This window comes from Paramisgurnus dabryanus, chromosome 1 (genome assembly GCF_030506205.2).
Source record: "Paramisgurnus dabryanus chromosome 1, PD_genome_1.1, whole genome shotgun sequence".
NCBI classification, from domain to species: Eukaryota; Metazoa; Chordata; class Actinopteri; order Cypriniformes; family Cobitidae; genus Paramisgurnus; species Paramisgurnus dabryanus.
The window spans coordinates 54840005-54863616 of NC_133337.1; the positions used below are offsets into that span (position 1 = coordinate 54840005).

General features: G+C 37.7%; 1 protein-coding gene across 1 annotated transcript in view; it reads left to right on the forward strand.

Moving 5' to 3' along the window:
* The first annotated feature begins 457 nt into the window (after positions 1-457).
* Positions 458-23612, forward strand: part of nsfb (N-ethylmaleimide-sensitive factor b) — a 30195-nt gene continuing 7040 nt past the window's right edge. Inside the window, exons 1-17 of the mRNA XM_065242374.1 lie at positions 458-587; positions 2086-2171; positions 4639-4738; positions 5375-5414; positions 7046-7212; positions 7326-7433; positions 7546-7621; positions 8467-8622; positions 12654-12853; positions 15664-15829; positions 16190-16264; positions 16381-16568; positions 18874-18969; positions 19373-19529; positions 21753-21886; positions 21982-22048; positions 22487-22566. Of these exons, the coding sequence (XP_065098446.1) occupies positions 576-587; positions 2086-2171; positions 4639-4738; positions 5375-5414; positions 7046-7212; positions 7326-7433; positions 7546-7621; positions 8467-8622; positions 12654-12853; positions 15664-15829; positions 16190-16264; positions 16381-16568; positions 18874-18969; positions 19373-19529; positions 21753-21886; positions 21982-22048; positions 22487-22566 (1908 nt within the window). The 5' untranslated portion in view covers positions 458-575. The remainder of the gene's footprint in view (positions 588-2085; positions 2172-4638; positions 4739-5374; positions 5415-7045; positions 7213-7325; positions 7434-7545; positions 7622-8466; positions 8623-12653; positions 12854-15663; positions 15830-16189; positions 16265-16380; positions 16569-18873; positions 18970-19372; positions 19530-21752; positions 21887-21981; positions 22049-22486; positions 22567-23612) is intronic.

A 23612-nucleotide genomic window follows, 5' to 3' on the forward strand; every position in this document is an offset into this window, starting at 1 on the left:
CTCTCTTCTAATCTGGACCTTTAATTCTTGACACTTGAAAGACAATAAAATATGTGCGCCTACGCTCCTTTGACGCCATCTAGTGTACACAGTGCATTGATGCTTTGATTGTGATGATACGGAGGTAGAAAGTAGAGAAATAATTAAAATACAAGCTAATATATGGAGACGTAGGCAATAAAATTAAGCCAATAATGTAATTATGCCCTCTTTCACGACCTATGTATTTATTTATTAATTACTTAGCTTAAAGGTATAAACATTTATTTGATAAAAACAAGGTAAAAGATGGATAAAGTAAAGCAAACCCTAAACATATTTATACATGGGCGTGTATATTTATTTAAGCCAAAATATTTATTATGTACTTATAACAAAATGTTTCTTTTTAATTATTTTCCGACGGCTAGATAGAAGATAGACAAAATTTACTCTTTTATAGTCGTGCTTTTATTTTGATAGCGAAAGCTTCCGGCTTTCGTTACATGTCATAGCTGAGAGTACCCGCTAGAGGCAGCGTCGACACAATTTCTCGCTCTTGCGGAATTACTTTTGATTACCTGATAAACTCAAAGATGGCTGGCCGGGTGAGTATTTCTTTATGAATAAAGTTGCTTTTAGTCGCACTTTAATCATTCATTATTTAGAGACATTTTCACCGTCCACAAAGTTTCATTCAAACGCGTTGTGTTGGTCAGTGAGCAGTACACGTCATTCACATTCAGCGTACCGGAAGACGAGTGCAACATCGCATCTCATGACTCTTTTAGTGGGGAAACTTAGTGCAGTGTTGTAAACAAAACATTCACGGGGTATTTAACGTTTAAAATGTGGAAATAAAAATGTTACTTTCTTCGAACGAGTGTAAAAACTTACTTTGTCAAAGCGGTCGTTAGATATTTTTAGCTAAGTTACTGTCATAGCAGATGACTGAATCAAAGGATGAATGAGAGTTAATAATAAAAAGTAATGAAAAGATGCTTCTGAATATTAACCCTCCTATAGATAGCAGGACTTTTCCTGACAAACACAATAAATCTGATAAATAAACATACGGAAGGCATACTAACTAAAACTAACTAGTTTGCTTTTGTTTATGTCATCATTTCTTGTTTGTGTTAAATGGTCTGTAAAGTAACGTTACCAGGTCCAGAAGATTAACAAGAAAACTAAGGGAATGTTTTCGTTTTGTATTTTTCATAATTAATATTTTGCAATTATAAATGATCTCACCTGCATAATAATTAGGTGAACATTTTTGGTGAAACATGTACATGAATTGCAGCCTTGGTTTGTCCCCACATAGTCAAAGTTTAAGTTTGTATGAGATCTACATTGTCTAGTGCATTCCAATTCATAATTAGTTAGTCATATGAATCATTTATATAGTGCTTCTAATATCTGGGTTTGGGTGTTTAAGCATTTCATGTTCACTTTACTCCAGAGAAATCCCTGAATAGCTGAATGGTTTCATTAAAGGCAGGGTCCATGATCTCTGAAAGCCAATGTTGAGATTTAAAATCACCTAAACAAACACGCCTCTACCCCAATAGAATCTGGACCATTTTTTGATATACCCGCCCCAAACATAAGCAGCCCAGGCAAAGATGTCATTTAGTAGACACACACCTTACTGCTGATTGGCTACAAGTGTGTTTCGGTAGTCGGCCTGACTCCCTTTTTCCAAAGCGTTTTTCAGAAATCGTGCACTCCGGCTTTAAAGTCCCTATTAATGGATGAAGTATGCCGTCACCTATCTCGTCCATCAGGTTTAAAGCTTGAAATGCAGGAATGAGAACAAACACCTTTCCCATTAAATGATCATTGTTACCCTAATGGAACAATGAGTATTTGAAGCATCTGACTGCCTAATGCAGAATGACAGCAATGGAAGTGAGTGGTTTAGGAACTGGGAATAACTAATCTAAAGATCAGCGTCTGTTTTGTTCATCATTTTGTACATCATGTAACCCAAATCATCTACAAGTCTGAGACCTGTAGTGCTTTGTTTCAGAATCTGTGGTTTGCGACCACTTATCACCTGTTCACTCCTATGGTGTTTTTATTTTTCTGTTTCTTGCAAAGTTAATGAAAGCAGCGAGATGTCCAACAGATGAACTGTCTCTCACTAACTGTGCGGTTGCAAGTGAAAAGGACTTCAAAAGTGGACAGTAAGTATTTGATTAGAAATAAGATCTGTAAGATGAAGTATAACCAGTGTCCAAATTTGATGTTTGCCAAGCACTATATACAAGTAATAAATTGCTGGTAACTTGTATTGCCGGAATGCAACAATGACAGTCTGGCCATAACTGTTTTTGCATGTGTTGAAAGTCACGTGAATGATTCAGATATGCTGAGTTTACAGACACATGCATGCAAATATTTTTTTTTCTATAAAGCTCCACACATACACTACCGGTCAAAAGTTTTGAAACACTCACTCATTCTTTATTTATATATGTTTTCCACATTGCAGAATACATCCAAACTATGGCATAAAACAAATGTAACTGTGGGTGACTAAAAGCATTCAAAATAAATCAAAACTCTTTTATATTTTATCATCTGAAGTAGGGATGCTAAACAATTAATCGTGATTAATCGTTAGCAGAATAAAAGTTTTTGTTTACATCACATATGTGTGTAAACTGTGTATAATAAATATGTATATATATAAATGTGAACACATTCAAGTATAATTTTAAGAAAAAAAAGTATATATTAATTTATATTTATATATAATATAAATTATACATAAATATATTTCTAAAACATATACATGCATGTGTGTACATTTATTTATACAAATTCATTATACACAGTTCACACACATATATGATGTAAACAAAAACTTTTATTCTGCTAACGATTAATCACGATTAATCGTTAAGCATCCCTAATCTGAAGTGCTTGCCTGGAAATTGCAAAACTGTACTTGTGTTATTTTATCAAGAAGTTTCACCTTAGAATGAGTTTTAAAGAATATTGAAGGAGTTCACATATAATCTGGGCTCTTATTGGCTGCTTTTTCTTCGAAATTCGGTAATTAAGTCATCTATTTCAAAAATAATATTTCAAAATAAAATTGTAGTTTTCTAATAACACAAATTAATCTGTTTGGCACAGGTATATTTTTGTCTACAAAAATAATTCAAGCATTTAACCATAAACCTTCAGATAAATATATATTTTTAAAATCATAGTTAACGTTTCAGTCAAGTGTTTTAAAATGTTTGACTGGTAGTGTATGTTAAAGTGAGCCACCAAAATAAACATAATGGAACCAAATCGCACAAATCAAACCGAAAATGAAAAAATAATTCAATAATAAAAGATATATTTTTAAACAAAACCAATTAAAGTTCAATGTCTGGTAAGATATAGACCCTTTTACTGTTGGTACACCATTATAATGTGGCAATATATGCGCGCGCATATTGGCAACGGAATTACGGCAAGAATCAAAAGTTAAGCAACACAGACAGAGAAAGTTATTTAAAAAAAATAACTTTATCAACTTTTTCAACACAGCTACCAGATCCGTGTACTATAGTGGAGTGGATGACGTTATCAGATGGCCAAACATAAAGTGGCCAGATACATATATACGTATCTTAGTATATTATATTAGTGCAACCAAACGCAACAACCAGACATTTTGATGCGGGGAAATTGTTTTGATAAACCTTCTGAGTTGCTAACACGTTAGAATCACTGGGGAACAACACCACTTCTGTTGCCAAACTGCGTGCGCAGGCTATTTGATCAAGTGGGCTGTAAAAGGGTCTATATATGCCTGTATACATATATTTTTTGTATATTGTGTACTTGAGTATATTGTGAATGTCTAATGTGACTATGTTTAATGTATACTGTGTATATTTCATGTTATCTTTTAAACATTGCTATTTGTACCTGACTGTTACGGAGCACGCTCCTAAGAATTTCACTCAACACAGCATTTCTGCTGCTGCTGGTGATGTGACAAAACAAGGGTGTAACTCTTAAAATAACACAGCGACTTTTTGGGACTTTAGCTTATTCCCTGTATCCCCCAGAGTTAGATAAGTCCATATATACCTTTATCATCTCTGTGTGTGCCGTAAAACTGTCTGACACACCCACCCGCTAGCCTAGCTAAGCACAAAGACTGGCAGTAAATGGCTCCAGGTAGCATACTGCTCCCAATAAGTGACAAAATAACGCCACCAATTCTGCTTCTCAACCCTCTGCTCCTCACTACAGGGTTGCTGATTTGCTGCGAGCAAATGACTTTGCCCAAGTAGCAGTGCTTCGTATATGAGTGTGTCTCATATACCTTGTTATTTGTACACACTGTGACTATACAAATCACAACATATAAAAATGGAATTTTGTCACTTATTGGGAGCAGTATGCTAGCTGGAGCCATTTACTTTCTCTCTTTGTGCTAAGCTAGGTTAGCGGGGGGTGCGTCAGACAAAGTTACGGGATGCACGGAGATGAAATGAGTGTGTATGGACTTATCTAAGTCTGGGGGATACGTTGAATAAGCTAAAGTCCCAAAAAGTCGGTGGTTCCTTTAAATAAAGATAATATAGATTTATAAAAAAACTGTTAGTTTGTGTAAAAACCTTCGTATGCTTTTCTCTCAAGGCATGTAATGATTAAAACCACACCCACTCAGAAGTTCGTATTCACCGTAAAAACCCACCCAAGCATTGTACCTGGAACCATTGCCTTCAGTCTACCTCAGGTACACACCATTCAGTTTCATTGTTGTACTACGAAACACAATATGCATAAAGTATACATCTACATAACTTTTTTCTGCTTCATGACATATAGAGAACTAAGTGCATAGATTATACTCTCTTTAAGCTTTCTATCCAGTCTGAAAGGACATGGTCCTGTTTCTGAACTTTGGGACAGTGTGCTATTGCCAGCTGTCAAGCATGCTGCTTTCTTAATGTCTGTCACTTGCATTGTTTTTTTCCTGCTTCCCCTTCATCTTTTAACTTGGCAACAGCGAGGCTTCTCAGGTACAACAGTAACTTCCTTACATTGGTCTTATTTTATGGCTTGATGTGATATTGAATAATCGAGATAAAAAGACATTGGAGCCAAGAAATCAAACACTGACAGAACTATGTCAATTTTTAAGTGGGCTAAATGTCTGTTTCAGTATTAATGTGCTATACAATAAGGCCATCTATAAAAAGAAAGTTAAATAGATGTATTTGTGTCATGTTTAGCAATAAAATGTTCAAACTAATTGGTATATGTCTAGATGTAGACAGTTTGAAAACTAACGGTATTGATTTTACCTGAAACATTATACAACTCTGATGCAAGTAAACAAAGTTTCAATAATATGCTCTTTTTGTTTTAGAGAAAATGGGCTGGACTCTCACTTAACCAGGATGTAGAAGGTACGACATTTGCTTTTGTAATATTAATTATAGTAGAGTATGATAAAGTTGTGGTTAGGTTAGATAGATGAGGAGATAAATCAGGTTCATATTCAAGAATCAAGTTTGTATTTGTCACATGCACAGTTATAACTGTATAACTAGTAGTAATAAAGCAGTAAAAATGTAAATCTGGCTTACTCTGTAGACTTATACTGTGACAATACATACTGAATTATATGAAGTATATACTGTTATAATGTTAAAACAGTACACTTTATATAGTATGTGTGGGTGCAGTATGAATACATTAAACACAGACATTATATACGTAGACGATTCCTGACGTGCTGGAACGTAATCCAACATTGCGGCCATATTGGTTAGGTCTCCTCACTCTACGCTAGCACCAGAGTCAACGGGGAGCGAGCAACTATGCCCGTATTTTGTGTAGCTTATAGTTGCAATAACCGGTGCAGTATTGATACCAGATGGCATGGGATTACCTTTCGCACGTAAGATCAAGGCTTTGAACTGGTTCACGGAACGAAAACCAGAAACTTTTGATCTTTTGCAAGGAATGGAAACGAAACCAGAAACTTTCAAAAAATAAATGTTCCGGAACAGAAATGTTTATTTAAAATAATGGTAACTGGTTAATAACGTTATTTTTTTCGTTCTATGACAAGATATTTTTTTCGTTCTTTGATAAAACTTTATTTTTTTGTTCTAACCGGTTCAGGAACGTCAACTTTAGAGTTGAACCGAAAACCGGAAACGTTAAAATACTGTTTCTGTTCGGAACGAACCAATTGGGAAAAAATTCAGGTTCAAAGCCCTGCGTAAGATTGAACAATAATTTTTGGTTATTTTACCATTTATAATATTATGTCGCGTAACCAAACCAAACTTATGCGTAACCAAACCGAATGAAAATATAGTAAATAATCAGGGAGTTATGATTATTGTAGTTGGGGATACATCTTCCTCAGTAGAAATAAATTCAGGGGTGTCGCATTCGGCATTATTATACATAATAAAGGCTAGATGTCTCGTCCGTGCTGCTGGTCATTGGAGGTCCACGTCTGCACCTGGCAGCCATCTTGTCACAGTCAGCTTGCTCACTTGGGGCATGTACTTTGAAAATAGCCATAACTTGCTCAATTTTCTACCGATATTCAAACTATTTGTTTTGGGATAAACCTCAGAAATGTACTCATGACACTGCATACTTATGAATAATGTTCATGAAACATGTTTAAGCATCCAGAATTAAAGCCACGTTAATAACGTTTGTAAGAAACCAAACCATTTGTAAATCCGTCAAGATTTCAGTGAGATAAGAGTATTTGTGTTAGTGCAGATCACTCACCTTACATCAGGTACCACAGAGCCTGTGACAAGATGGCCGCCGGTGATGGCATTAGAAACTCTGCCGTAAGACATATAGTCTTTATTATGTATATCTATGGCATTGGGGACCCATCCAAGATGGCGGACGCGCTGATACATCAGCTCCAATAGGCAGCGTCAGTCTATGTGGCGTCTACGTATATAATGTCTATGACGTTAGAGACATACTGCCAAGTGTTTAAGTGAATATTCTTCTTTAAAAATCTTTTTCTATCATATTTTTATGTTTTTATTTGCAGTCAGTGTTTATAACTTTGACACATCAAGACAGTATGTGGGAACAGTGACGTTAGAAATTGACTTCCTGCAAAAGAAAAACATCGACAGCAACCCGTATGACTCTGATAAAATGGCCATTGAATTTATTCAGTTCTTCAATGCGCAGGCCTTTAGCATGGGCCAGCAGGTAAGATATTAAAGACTTTTTAAGTTTTTCTACTGGACTGAGGGATGCATTTTTCTTTTAAAACTGAAGTTTGACTACATCAGCACAGACATTTATTATCATCTTTCTTACAGTTTGCGTTCAGTTACTGTGATAGGCTCTTTGGGCTGGTCATAAAAGACATTGAGGCCATGGATCCCAGCATCCTCAGGGGTGAGCAAAGCTCCAACAAAAAACAGAAGGTATCTGTTTACTTTTTTACTTAACCTCCAATCACAACTCTTTTTGATTTTTCAAGTCAGTCCTGTTCATGTTGGCTCTAATAATGCTTTGAATCCTTTTTCCTTGTTTCAGATTGAGATTGGTCTGTTGCATGGCAACAGTCAGGTGATTTTTGAAAAAGCTGAAAGCTCATCTATCAATTTGATTGGTTAGTGTTGCACAGACACACACAAGCTCACACAACTCCATATCACAGGCTCAAGGTCAGAATTAGGGGTAGGGTCTTGTAAGCCTGTCAGATACATATCAGAGCAACATACAACTTTGGCTGATGAGTCCTGTCACACTGTGGGATCTTAGTTGTCATTAATGTCAGATTGCACAACGGTAACGAAAGACACTCACAAGAAGACTTGTGCAGCATTTCTATGTTATATGTTGTCATAGGAGAAGTCACACTGCAGAATCATGTCTCGAAATTTCTGACACTAGCGATCGAAGAAAGCAGATTTTAGCATAGGATTCCAGGAATCTTTTAGGATTTTCAAAATTTGTCCCATACAGTAAAATTGTGGCCAAACATCCACAGTGTGCACCCAGCTTAACGCGATAGTCCACCATTATTTAATCATCCTAATGTTGTATAAAACCTGTATTTCGTTTTTTTTTTTTTAACACAAAAGAATATATAATGATAAATGATTGTAAACATACAGTTGATGGTACCTGTTGACTTCCATAGTATTCATTTTTCCCACTATGGAAATCAACAGGGGCCTGTGTGGGTTACCATCATTTATCAAAAATTCATCTTTGTTTTCAATAGAATGAAGTGGCTTAAACCACATTAGGAGTAAGAAAAAAATTACAGAATTTCCTTTTTTGGGTGAACTATTCCTGTAACTTGATGTAACAACAAAGGTTACCACAAGATGGCAGTCAGATCATTGGTTAAAAAGACCTCACCATGTCTTTTCTTGATTGGCTTGATCATAAATCAAAGAAAATTCTTTAAAAAATTCTTAGTAATGTAATCTTATTTGTTTGTGCCAGGAAAAGCAAAGGCCAGGGGTTCTCGGCAGTCCATCATCAACCCGGACTGGAACTTTGAGCGCATGGGCATCGGAGGGCTGGACAAGGAGTTCTCAGCCATCTTCCGCCGGGCCTTCGCCTCTAGAGTCTTTCCTCCAGATATAGTGGAGCAGATGGGTTAGTCACCTTTGTCCCTTTCACACTTTCTCTCTTTAAGGTAACATCTCTGTCACATTAGAATCACAATTATAGACATATACACATTTAACTAATCTAATAACACAATAAGCATACTTTTTATTAAAAGCAGCAGAAGTCTTGGCTCATCACGTGTCCATTATTAGAAAAACATACTATAGGAAAAATATTATGTTCAACTTTTTTCTTTCTTTTATTGTTTGATTGGCATTGAGACAGACAGCTTTAACTCTTTCCCCGCCATTGACGAGATATCTCGTCAATTAAGAGAAAACGCTTTCCCGCCAATGACGAGATTTTCCGTCTTTCCGCAATACCGCTATTATCCACCAGGTGGCGCCCTTCCGCAACTTTTTAAAACCGGAAGTATTGCCCTATGGCAAGCTGCTGCATGTCCGTGTCTGTTTTAAAGATCGCTCTGAATCAGATCTCTATGAAAAGTCCGTCATAAAAATGGAATTATCTCTGCTTTTTGCTCAAAATATGGTGTTTTTGCAAAAACCTACCCATATTCAAAAGCTGATTGCAAAAGAACCACTAAAGGTAGGATCAAACGGTTTTTTTTGTTTGAAAGCAGAGGGTCTGTTCTTTCATTTGGTATATTGCATGTTTATATATTTAAAGAAGAACATTTTCTGGAAGGCATTAAACTTTGGTGAAAATCATGAAAAACGCTGGCGCTGGCTGGCAACTTTTTTTTTAAACGATGGCGGTGAAAGAGTTAAGACTACTGTAATGCAAGGATCTAATAAAATGTTCACATCAGATATTTTCCCCAATATTCACTTATGACATAACATATTATATCTACACAAATTCTTTTCAAAACAGATATTTTTAAATTCTGTGTATATGTGTGTGTGTGTGTGTGTGTGTGTGTGTGTGTATGTGTGTGTATATATATATATATATATATATATATATATATATATATATATATATATATATATATATATATATATATATATATATATATCAAGGTCATGTGCTTGCTCGTCTGTGTAGAAGCTTCAGATGTGTCAGTCAGTGCGAGAAAGATTGTTTTCAAGTCTCGTCTTTCTTAAAAACTCTTAACATAAATCATTCCTGAACTTTATCTCTCTTAAAGCAACACCAAAGAGTTTTTTTTACCTTAAAATAACGTTTCCAAAAAAGTTTCAGTGGTTCATCCACTCAAAACCGGGTGAGTGGCACTTTCACATTCACTTTGCAGCCCTCTATCGGCCAAAACCGCACTAAAGAAGTTTCCAACCGTCGGGTAGTGGTCCTGTAGTCCGAGTGAAAACTACAAAAACTTGCTTTACGGCAGACCTACAATCCAATCAGAGCCAGCTATGCTGCAGTATTTACGTCAGTGGTAATGAACAATTACGCTTCTAACCTGTAGGGGGAGCAAAGAGCAATAAGTCTTTAGTGTTGCTTTAATAACTATTTTAACATCAAGCAATTCCTGCACTTTATTTTTTCATTCCTCTATGTTTTAAAACCAAAATGTTGTGCATATGGATAGACATGCATGTTTGAATTTGATAAAGCATTTAGAATGGTTCACCTCTCAGAAAATGTGCAAATAAGGATAATTTTAAATGTTTAATGACTATTTAGAGCAGCAGTCTTCAACCTTTTTGTGAGCAAGGGCTACCACAATGGAGAAAACAATCTGGAGGGCTACTTTTTTTATATAGTCTACTCAAAACTTTTTTGTTTTACTTGTTGATTTTATTTTATTTTACTTGTGTTGATATGTTTCATCAATGTTTAAAAGACCAATATGGCTAGGAACTGTATTCTAATTCTGTCATAATAATCAAGGACTTTGCTGCCGTGACATGGGTGCAGCAGGTGCAATGATATTACACAGCGCCCGGAAATAGTCCGCTTGGTAACCTTCAATAGCTGGGGACTATTTTCGGGCACTGTGTAATATCATTGCGCCTCCTGCAGCCATGTTACAGCAGCAAAGTCCTTGATTATTAAGCCTGAATGAGAGTATAGTTCCTAGCCATATCAGCCTAGAAAATCACAACTTTTAATTTTCCATCTGTTTATGTACACAATGTAACTGCAGACGAGTCAAGTTTTAAATAGGAAAAATATTGAAACGCTTTGGTTGTTTTTGGGTGTGATGCTAATTAGGGGTGCACCGAAATTTCGGTCGCCGAAAATTTCGGCCGAAAATGGCATTATCGGTTTCGGGCCGAAATAAAAAATCCAGCCGAAAATGTAAACCGAAAATGAATGTCAACCGCGCCCCTCCCATCTGTGCGCTAGCGCTTGGGTTTCACTCACGGTGATCAGTCGTCTCCCACCCCTCCCCTTCGTGCTCAAGCAGGTTTCACTCACGGTCGAGCTGTTTGCACGCGTCTGCAAAGATTAAGCATGTCTTCATGTGTAAACTTTAGAGAGAGTCGCGTTAATGTGTCTCATACTGTAATCCATTAACATACATTTGGCGAATAAAGCAATGAAACACAACGTAACGTTTTTATGTGGAGCGACTGTTGCGCTGTTTGGGATTCACCCTCGGTCTCTGTATGTGCATGCGTTTAAGTGCCCTCGGTAGTGCACATAAGAGAGAAACGCGTTTAAAAAAAAAACAAGCAAACATAAAATCTCGCTGTTATTGACAGGGCACATATAAACAAAATTCTCTCCACAGTATTCTTTTTCTAATAAAAACATTTGTTTATGTCTTAAGTGTATGTATAGATTACAGTCAGATTAACCTACTTAAATCTGTGTCATTAATGTTAATCAAACAACCCATGACAAAGAGACAAATAGGTCTAAAAATAATATATATATTGTGTTATGATTCATTTAATTTGATTTCTGTACCTAATGCTAATTTCAGACCTTATTAATGTACAACTTTGTTCTCTTTTATAAATGTTTGCAATTTCTTTATTGTTTATTAGATTTTTCCCACCTGCTTTTTGCTGATCCGAAAAATAATCTGATCTGTGCCTCAAAAACTGTAATGTGATCCGAACTGTGAGTTTTTTTTATTCGTCACACACCCCTAGTAAAGTTAGTACACAGTGATGGCCATAAATGCAATTGTACTAATAATTGGCATAATCATTTATTTCGGTTTCGGTTTTTCGGCCTTGGCTTCCTTTTTTCGGTTTTCGGTTTCGGCCAAGAATTTTCATTTCGGTGCATCACTAATGCTAATGGTCTAATCAGATTTAATGGATTATGCTAAGCTACGCTAAAAGGGGTACCGCCACACTTTGAGATTGGCTGAATGGATTCCAAAACGGTAAAACTCAATTGTCTAAATCTAGGGGAGCTGAAAAATGAGCATATTTTCCAAAAAAGTGGAGTGTCCCTTTAATAATGTGTGCAGACACACACGGGTATCAGTGCATTGTGTGTAAGAGAGATGACCTTTCTGGGTGGTGATGGCTGCAGGAGTTGGCCTCTGGCTCAAGCAGCTGGCTGCTCTAATGAGATGGCGGGCCTTGATAGCGCAAAGGTGAAGACCTAATTGGGGTTGGTTTTGGATGCCAGGTGCTGAAGAAAGGTATGCATGTCTCTGAGTATGTTTTTGTCCGATGCCTTTGTGGGAGTTTACACCAACGCACTCGGTATCTCCCAAAACTCCCACCACCTAAAGGTCATTTCAACCTGCCCAGCCACAGCCTCCTTTTCTCCTCTGGACTCATGCCCTCTCTCAACCCGAGTCTGTCATCAGCTGTAAATGGCCATACTGATTCCCATCTCAAGATTCCTGGTTATCTACAGCCTTCCCGCTCTCTCCAAATGGCATCCAGCAGATGTTGCTAAACCAAAGACATGGCTGAAAACGGTCCTTTATTTGACCAAAATGCCATTTATATCAAAAAGCCCACTGTGCTACTGCGGGCAAGTTGTAATAGACACTATGATGGTTACTTTTTATATGCCTTTTTTATGCTCTTGGGAAGCCTCTAACCCAAAGGCAGCCTTGTGTTTATACAGCAGATTTTGTTCTTACAATCCACAATTATTTGTTCTATCCACAGGCTGTAAACATGTAAAGGGTATCTTGTTGTTTGGGCCGCCTGGCTGTGGTAAAACCCTTATGGCACGTCAGATCGGTAAGATGCTGAATGCCAGAGAGCCCAAGGTGGTTAACGGGCCAGAGATCCTGAACAAATATGTGGGCGAGTCAGAGGCCAACATCAGAAAGCTGTTTGCGGATGCAGAGGAGGAACAGAAGAGGGTAAGAACACAGGAGATCTTTATGATTTTTCGCACTTTAGAAATCAGTGCTTTGAATAACTATACAAGACATTTCACTCACCCATCCTTTATCCGGCTGTTTGACTAAAGCCACTGATATTCAATGTTTTGAAAGAACTAGTCTGCCAACAGTCAAAATTTCATGGCAGGACAATTTCGGTTTGCAGTTTGCACAAAGGTCGTCGTTCTTTTACAGCTCCGCTCCTGGTTTTGAGCCCTTTAGCAGCTCTACAAATAACTCCAAATTGTTGAAATATACTTACTGAATTACCATAAGTGCCCTCGTGTTTGCTTAGGATGTAATTATAGTATCACAGTGTTTCCAAGGGTGTCGTGTAATGAAGCTTTGGCAGTGAACTGCTGGCTATGAAAGAGATGTTGTTGTGGTGGTAGACTGTGTGACTACATGACATTGAAGAGCTCACTCATCGCCTCTTAATGAGAGTTTTCGGCTATCTCCGACCCCTCACCCTGACTCACGGGAGGCCATACAGACTCATTGCGGTCTCCCATCTGTGCTAAATGTTACAGCGCAGCCCCTGACAGCTTTAGAGATGAGGAAGATAAGTCTTAATTGTGGACCATTGTCACGCCGTTCATGCAGCATTTGTGCGGTCACAGTCCATTCACCTGCCTGGCATTAAACCATAACTGAGAGCTCACTATAGAAAAAAAAGAGAGAGGCCGTTTTCACATTGGGCTCGTGGCCGTGGATTTGTGCTTGAGTGTTGAGTGTTGGTCTGGTTTTCTAATCACTTGATTCAATCAAACTCCGGTTCACTTCCATAATCTCACGTCATCGCCAACCTACAGGAGGAGGTAAATCACAACGCAACTCTGTTGGTGCTGTCATGCACAGCAGAGAGAGCGACAGCTGCGCATACGTTATATTTTGGAATGCGAAATTCATCAGTTCGTCCCCTTGGAATTATAAGGTTCTAACTGACATTTTTGTCAAAATTAAGTTATTCACATATTCTTATTCTGTGACAACTTATTTACATTATGTGATGTTTTTTTTAAGTTGTGTACATTTTGGGATGTTTTATTAAAAAACAAAAAGGTTCTATCTACAAAGTCGAACTCTAACTTGGCTCTATAAGGTTCTATCTGCGTGAGCTAATCAGCACTTCGAATGCACAGAAGAGGACCAATCAGGATCAACTTTATGGGGTGGTTTATCAGACAGGGATTAGTTTAAGCCAGAACTAGACCTTAGTTCCACTGGGAAATATAACTAGTTTTAACAAACATGCCTTACTAAAAACATTACTTGTGTGCATTTTGAGGCAAAACAAAGGGCACTGATGTATTTTAAAGCAACACCAAAGAGTTTTTTTTACCAAAATAACGTTTCCAAAAAAGTTTCAGTGGTTCATCCACTCAAAACAGGGTGAATGGCACTTTCACATTCGCTTTGCAGCCCTCTATCGGCCAAAAGCGCACTAAAGAAGTTTCCAACCGTCGGGTATTGATCCTGTAGTTCGAGTGAAAACTACAAAAACTTGCTTTACGGCAGACCTACAATCCAATCAGAGCCAGCTATGCTGCAGTATTTACGACAGTGCTAATGAACAATTACGCGTCTAACCTGTAGGGGGAGCAAAGAGCAATAACTCTTTAGTGTTGCTTTAAGATAATGCCATGCGTTGTGGAAACAAATGATCAATGTCAACACATAAGCTGGTTACTTTGCTTCCTGGACAAGTGCATTAGTCAGTCAGTGTGCATTAGATTTATGTTTTAGTGCACTCCTAATAAGGGAATACACACCAACGTGAATTCAACGATTTGCGTGAGTAGAATACATACATAGTAAATGCAAAGACGCAAATACATGCAAACTCGTGCGGGGGTGAAACGAATGACGCAAGTTGGGCTGCGCGATTGCCACGAAAACAGGTGCTATTTGCCTAAAACGCGTCTTTGCGCAAGTTGAAAATATTCAAGGCAGGTGAAAAATTAGCATGACACGAAGTTAAATCCAACGAGTAATCTAGAGCAAGGATGCAATGCTTCGTGTTTGCTGTGTACGCAGCTTAATAGATTGCAAAATTATCTTTCAGCAGATATCCTGTATAGACAGTTTCGGCAGTAACAACATAAACACGCGGCTTTCGTGGTCATCACGTAACTTCCGGTAAACTCTGCAAAGAATAAACAATGTCCTTTTAAAGTAGTTTATTTATATAACAAGCAAAATAAACAACACATAGATTACATAGGAACCCAAAACATTTGTTATTTTCGACGAGGTATTTTTTTTAAGAGTTCAGTTTCAGCAACTTGTCAGACCATAAAACAAACAGAAACCGGAAGTAAAGTTCGGACCAGACGCTTATTGAGTGTTTCATTAGGGTTGGAGCTACACTTTGCAGGACAGTGGTCATCCAGGACCAGGAATGCCCACCCCTGCTGTATACATTTATTTACAGTGTACAGTATTTCAAAACATATAAATATTCATGATTTTTTTTCTTGTACTCATGGGTATATTCAAAGTTTTGGCCAATTACATGATCTCTTAAAGAGTATGTTCCTTCCACTTCAAACTGTTTACAGGGAAAACTATAACAAAATGTAAGATTTACATTTATATTCATGCATTTGACAGATACTTCAATCCCAAAGTGACCTTTTATAGTGCATTTAAGTGGCATTTTGTGATTTTTTTTTTCCTGAGGTGAAACCCATAACCTTTACGTTGCTCAAATGATGTGCCAGTTAAGCTAGAGGAACAATTTATGTAACCCTGTAATGTTTAATACTTTTCTTTGTTCGCTTTTAAAGTTGGGGGCCAACAGCGGACTGCACATAATAATATTTGATGAAATCGATGCCATCTGTAAGCAACGTGGCAGCATGGCGGGAAGCACAGGGGTCCATGACACTGTAGTCAACCAGCTCCTGTCCAAGATCGATGGTGTGGAGCAGCTTAACAACATCTTGGTTATTGGTAAGAACTTCCTGTGAGAACAAACAGTAGTAATGTAAAGCTCTGTGCACACCAGCAAGGACTTTGTTGTGACTGTGTGTCACACGTCTCTTTCAATCAAGTCATCAGGAGGTGTTTCTAATTCTGGTTGTCCTGTTTATAAACAAACAAGTTATCGTCCACTGCAGTAACTGATGAGGGACAGGTGACATGAGCTTCAGTGGTTTACTCTCATTGGTAGTCACTCCCAAAAGACAGTCAATGTCGCTCATGTCGCTGGCGATGTGCACACAGCTTGTGAACATTCACATTCATGTGTTGTTCACTTACACTCAAAATTGCTGTGGATTTTGCTTTTCACCTAATCATAGTTTATTTTAGGAATGACCAACAGACCTGACCTGATCGACGAAGCTCTCTTGAGGCCGGGTAGGCTGGAGGTCAAAATGGAGATCGGTAAGAACAAGCCACCATGACTCATTTCATTAAGACGTATCAGTACATGCTGTTCTTCCAATTCAACAGCTCATTTCCTTCCAGGGAATGATTTGTGAGTTTCTGTTCTTTTCCAGGCCTGCCTGATGAGACGGGCCGCCTTCAGATCCTCAATATCCACACAGCGAAGATGAGACAGTCAAACATGTTAGGCAAAGATGTCATCATCAATGAGCTGGCTGTGGAGACCAAGAACTTCAGCGGAGCTGAGCTTGAAGGTCTTGTTCGGGCTGCCCAGTCAACTGCTATGAACCGTCATATCAAGGTATATTCTAGTGTTACAAAAAAAAACCATAAGGTAGCAATTTATTGCAGATTTTGGTATGACATGATAATGTGCTGCTATTCAGTACCATACAGAAATTGTCTAAGGTTGCACACAGTTTTGGAAAAATCGCTGATCATGAATACCAGAAAAACTACATTTTTAAACGTTATTTATCTAAACCAAAATGATGGTATGATGCAAGCGCTAGTTGACTAGTTGATCCTCTGTGTGGCAGCGCAGCTTTAACGTTGTATGGTTTATTTAAACTAAACCCATTCAGAGCTCTTCTGGGAACTCAACATCAGCTCCGCATCACAAACTGATTTATTATACAAATAAAATTCAATTAACATGAGATTACAGCAATGTATGCACCATGCTATTTGATGACAAGATTACATTAGTGCTTGATTGTAACAAAACATTATTACTAAAAAACCTCTTTCATGTCTTACAAGAAGACCCACATAATGATAATACTGATTATAAAGCAGTAGAAATTAAGTATTAGGATCATGCAACTGTGCATTGGATAGGTGTGGAGAGAGAGAGAAAGATATAACAAGCATCTTTGTGTAAATCTGCTTTTTTCCTATTAGAGATGTACTGTAGTATGATGCATGCTGTTTAAAAGCCATACATCCAAATTGTTTCAGTCCCGGTTTGTCCATCAGACGTGTTTTGATTTCTTTTGTACTTTAATTTAATCATTTGAAGGTACATTTTTGAAATGCACCTCTAAGATCAGCACCTTGTGTACTGAATGTGTGTTAACTTGGTTATAGCTCGGGGATAAAATCGGAAAGTCAAGAAACAGGTAAGCTAAATACAAAACCTCTTTAGGGGTTGTTTGTGGATTAACTCAAAGAAAAAAATATTTATAAATTAATTTTATTCAGAAAATTCATTATTATTTTAGGGTCAGTGACCAAAATGGTTTGGCATGATGAGAAATTCAAAAAAAAATTTAAAAGCATGCATCAGGTTTATTTCAATGCAAATAGTGTATTTATGTTAATTGTATGCAATAAAAAATTACATTTGCACCATTTTATGAAAGTTAAGATATTAACTTGTTAGAAATTAAGATGTTAAATATTTTTTCCACCTTGATGGCATGCAAGTAATCATCAAAAAATATCATTTTATTAGTTATTTCTAATTGTAAATTTTAATGCCTTTTTGTAATATTTGTCCTGACATATGCTGAGTGAAAACAGTGTCTGTTTTCTAAATAATCTTTGAAAAATTATGTAAAAATGTATGTAAAAAAATCATATTACACTAAACTATGGGGTGGTTTCCCGGACAGGGATTAGACTAGACCTGGACTAAAATAAATGTAAGAGCTGTTCAAACTGAAAACAACTTGCACTGACATATCTTAAAATACCTCAGTGCCCTTCGTTTTGCCTCAAAATTCACACAAGTAATGTTTTTAGTAAAGCATGTTGGTTAAAACTAGTTCTATTTCATAATTAAACTAAGCCCTAGTCCTGGCTTAAGATAATCCCTGTCGGGGAAACCACCCCTAGATGATTATATTTTATTCCAGATTTTTTATGAATATATTTTTATTTAAAAAATACTAGTTACACCAATTGACACATGACTAGGTACACCACATTGAATATTTTTGCAATTATCTCACAAATATTCTTTCAAAATGAAATAAAACCAGAAATCTTTTTCCCTCAATAAATTTCTTGTACTTCAATAAAGAGAATGTATGCAAGTAATCTGCAAATTTATTTTAAAATGTTAACCCTTTTACATTTAATTGAACCATACGGACACAAAGTAATTAGCGTCACATCATTGACCCTTTATACATTTTATATGAAAACTTAAGTCTATGGTGTGTCCTCATGTAGACAGCTGGACAAATATGTGTGTGTGTGTTTAGATGGCACAGCCCACACACTCGCATATTTGATGGTGTTGACACAATGACAGGAGCTTAAACAGGTGTAATAGGTCTCTCTCTCTCTCTCTCTCTCTCTCGCTCTCTCTCTCTCTCTCTCTCTCTCTCTCTCTCTCTCTCTCTCTCTCGCTCTCTCTCTCTCTCTCTCTCTCTCTCTCTCGCTCTCGCTCTCTCTCTCTCTCGCTCTCTCTCTCTCTCTCTCTCTCTCTCTCTCGCTCTCTCTCTCGCTCTCTCTCTCGCTCTCTCTCTCGCTCTCTCTCTCTCTCTCTCTCTCTCTCTCTCTCTCTCTCTCTCTCTCTCTCTCAGCTTCTAAATGTTTCTTATTGATTAAGTTGACAGAGTTTGATGATGAAAATGTGTGTGTTGTTGCTCCTGTAGGCCAGCGCTCAGGTGGAGGTAGACACAGAAAAAGCTCAGACTCTTCAGATCACCAGAAGTGACTTCTTGGCATCCCTGAACAATGATATTAAGCCTGTAAGTATGCATTTATTGTTGACATAATTAAACATGGTAATCAAATCCTGGACAGAAAAAAAATACATAAAAATCCAGACTATTTGTCTATCAATCAAGGTTAAATATGGCCCACACTGCAATCTCTTCTAGAACCTCATGTTAAGCAGAAATTAGCCATCTGACAAAGTTGACTGCATTTCTGACTACTTTACAGACTCACAAAAGACACAATATACAGATGCAATTAAAAGTACCCTGACTCCTTAATATCTATTGCATAGAAACCCGTCAATCAGATTAGGGTCTGCTATTCTGCAGTATCTGTGTACAGATATGCATCATGCATTTTGTGAATGTTCCTCTGGCATGTGTTGAATTATCATTTATTTTAATATCCCGTATAATATTTCTTCCTGTACAGGCTTTTGGAACTAATCAGGAGGATTACTGCAGTTACATCATGAACGGCATTGTGAAGTGGAGCAATGGTGTGTCTGACATACTGGGTGATGGAGAACTTCTGGTGCAGCAGACGAAGAACAGTGAACGCACACCACTTGTAACTGTGCTGTTGGAAGGCAAGTGTCATATACGCACACAGTACATGCATACATTACATACATAAACAACATTAAGCAGTGGTTTTCCGGACAGGGATTAGTCTAGTCCTAGACTAAAATAAGTGTAAGAGCTGTCCAAACTGAAAACAACTTGCACTGACATATCTTAAAATACCTCAGTGCCATTTGTTTTGCCTTAAAATGCACACAAGTAATGTTTTTAGCAAGGCATGTTTGTTAAAACTAGTTATATTTCCTAATTAAACTAAAGCCTAGTCCTGGTTTAAGCTAATCCCTGTCCAGGAAACAACACCACAGTCTGATTAAAACCTAGTGAGCTGCCTCTGTAAGCAGTATTTTAAGAGACCATAGGCATGCTCATGATGTTAAGGTTGTTCCAAAATCTATGCATCATAGTAGTGATAATCTAGTCTAATCCCTGTCCAGGAAACCGCCCCATAGAGATGAGAAATAAAAACCCGCTTTGTTCAGCTATAATCAGCTGTTAGGCCGAGCTTTCGATGTTGTCATGGAAAGGTTGGTTGTTTTTTTTTGTATATCGGCCGGCCGATATATCGGGCCGATATTTGCGAGTTTTATGTGTATCGGCATCGGGCGATACATGGCTGCCGTGTTCAGCGATTTCTTTTTTTACAGCATTATTTACAGACGAGCGATTGCAGTTCATGTGACTAAAAACAACCAACCTTTCCATGACAACATCGAAAGCTCGGCCTAACAGCTGATTATAGCTGAACAAAGCGGGTTTTTATTTCTCATCTCTATGGGGCGGTTTCCCGGACAGGGATAAGACTAGTCCTAGACTTAAATAAATGTAAGAACTGTCCAAACTAATAACATCTCTTTTTAACAACATGCCATTTTTTAAACATAATTTTTATGATGTAAATTGAGTGAGCAAAAGCAGTATCAGCCCCAAATATCGGCTAAAGAAAATCGGCAGCCTGTATCGGTCATCGGCTAAGGCTGATGAAACAAAAATCGGTATCGGCATCGGCAATGAAAAATCCATATCGGTCGATCCCTACATCATATTAATGCTGCCTCCTAATCCTAATAGTTTAATTAGGATTAATAAATATTTTCCAATATGTGACCCTGTCTGTGAAATCCAGGCTAAAGTCTCAATGAAATATGAGATTGGGGGATTAAAGTTTGATTTCAATCATCGATTTCAATCTTTGACATGATCTTAGTCTTACTCAGTCAGTATTAAAGATATCAAGGTTACATTTTAACAGTTTTTTTACAGTATGTAGAATGATTTTATGTAGAAAACAGTGGACTTTTTCTTACTTGCAATTATTGAATGTGCTATTTGTTGTCTATGTAGACGCAGTGTTCTTCATTGCGCGGCTCGCGAGCTGAATGCGGCTCGGCAAGCTTTAATTTGTGGCTCGCATGGCAGTAAATATTATAGTGATATGATCATGCAGGAATGCGCTTTTCTGTCTTTTCTGCTTCGGACACTAACTTTGCTAGAAAACCATACCCATTCGATCAAGATGGACGCCTAGCATGTTCAATCGCATGTAGCGCTTACACAGAGCGAATGTCAAATGACATCAAAGTACCGTAAGATCAGATTGCTTGTTATGCTTTCGAATTGCTCTCGCGGCACAGTTATGTCACTTGCTAAGCGTTCTGTGCAGCGCCGCATGAAATTATGAGAAAGGTGCCCCCCTGGTGGTTTGGGGGGCACTGCATAAGCGTATTATTATGCTTAACATTAAAATCCTGTTTTTGTCATTAAGGGAAATCATATTGTCTCTGTTACAAATTTGACTGGGAAATGATAAAGAATGATTTGCCCTTGTATTTATTGCATTGCAACAGATTGACCGATTGATAAGCAGACATGCTTCTTATGACTGGATGTAACTTTTGATACTTTGCGGTAAAGGCGGCTCTCCTATTGACCCTGACCTATCAGTGTGGCTCTCATGAAAAAAATAGTGAAGACCACAGATGTAGAGTGTTCCAAATTTTGCACTCTTTATGAAATTTCATTGTAATTAGGATGTTGCCATAGAAGTCATCTATGTAGGCTGTCGCCAATGAGGTAGCCCACTACGTTTTAGAAAAGAGCCATACATATCCACGCAAAACTTAAGAAAATAACATTCTTCCCGGTTCTTATTCTCTCGTTCACACAAGCAAACATGCAGCATAATTCTGCAATCTGATATGACTGAAAGTGTGAACGTTTTCCTCCCTCAGGCCCTCCACACAGCGGTAAGACCGCACTGGCGGCCAAGATAGCAGAAGACTCAGAGTTCCCCTTCATCAAGATCTGCTCTCCAGACAAAATGATTGGATTTTCTGAGAACGCCAAGTGTCAAGCCATCAAAAAGGTAACAACGTTGTTCTTGTAGGTTATGAAGTTTAGGTTTATCTATGGGGTATTCTAGCCGTGTCTTTTAATAATGGGTTTTTCATTTTTTTTTAGATATTTGAAGATGCCTACAAGTCCCAGCTGAGCTGTGTGTTGGTGGACGACATAGAGCGACTGTTGGGTGAGTCCAGTGTCAAACTGGTGTGAACGGCACTATTCACAGCAGCATGCATGGCTTTTTCTCTTTATCTTTGCTTTTGTAGTTGTTATCTGCTCTTTACGTTCTCATGAAGGTCTTCTCTCTTCATATGCATTATCTGCTTATTATGTTCTCATTACCGTATCTCATTATGGGCTCTCATCAGCGATCTAAAGCTGGTTTGTTGTGTGCTACCTTGAACTTTCCTGGCCAGATTTCTAGTACCAGATCATTATAATACCGGTACTGAAACTCATCAGACGTGTGAATGAAAATCCTGCTTGACAAATGAAGATGCTTCTTTTGTATTATGTGTATCCCTGCCACAGACTATGGGGGAAAGTGATGGGGACAAAATCAGAATACACTTCTGTCCATCTTTTCTCCATGTTTTTTAACGTCTGTGACATTTCTTTACAGATTTTGTTCCTATCGGTCCACGGTTCTCTAACCTGGTGCTGCAGGCTCTGCTGGTGTTATTGAAGAAACCTCCTCCTCGGGTGAGAACAGATCACACCAGGCATCCACAGACAGGGGGCAGCACCTCTTTGCCAGAAAATTCAGACCTTTGACTGCAATGGGAAGCTCACTGCATACTTATTCATAGACATTCAAGTTATTTTAGTCTTTGAGGCAAGATATTGTGGGATTATTTTACCCCACAGCTTCAAATTAGGGTCAGTAGAGCTTGCTTGAGTAAATATGTATTTTATTAAGGTTATTTTTACCTCAACCATCAATTTTAAACATCAGCACATAAATCTGCACATGAATGATAGTTCAAATCACAAAGTTTGTTTAAGGGGGTGTACTATTGTTTTTCAACTTAAAGGAAAACATCACAGTTTTTCAATATTTTACTATGTTTTTACCTCAATTTAGACAAATCAATACATACCAATCTTTTTTTAATGCGTGCATTTTATCTTTGTACAGCGTGTCGTGAATTTGTTAGCATTTAGCCTAGCCCCATTCATTCCTTAGGATCCAAACAAGGATGAATTTAGAAGTTTTTATATTTAAACACATGAGTAGTTACACAAGTAAGTATGGTGGCACAAAATTAAACATGGCAATTTTTTTAAGTGAATAAAAATAAGATTCGTATTGTACGGCGGAAGAGAACTTAGTTTGCAGCACTTCGACCTCTGCGCGCAGTAACATCATCACTCCTGACTGCTCCCCCTCTCGCTCAAACTTCAAGCAATATTACTGGGCCCTAGTTTGAATGTCACGTTTTATTTTGTGCCACCATACTTACTCGTGTAACTGCTCATGTAACAGTTTTTAAATAGGAGTTAAACAAGTATGCATCAGTCAACAAATGTAAAAATCTAAGTTATACTTATGGGCAATGACATGCCCCTCCGCATTTTTGTGCTGCGGTAGTGTTATGCATTTTTCACGGTGCACAGGTTCCCCAAGCTACTGTTGTGTGGGCTTAAAATTTCATTAGGAAACAGCAGTGTGTCTGTATGTCAATCAGGAATAGGTGTTGTGCTGTGTTTGTAAGGTGTTTTGAATAGCGCTTCGGATCAGGGCTGTA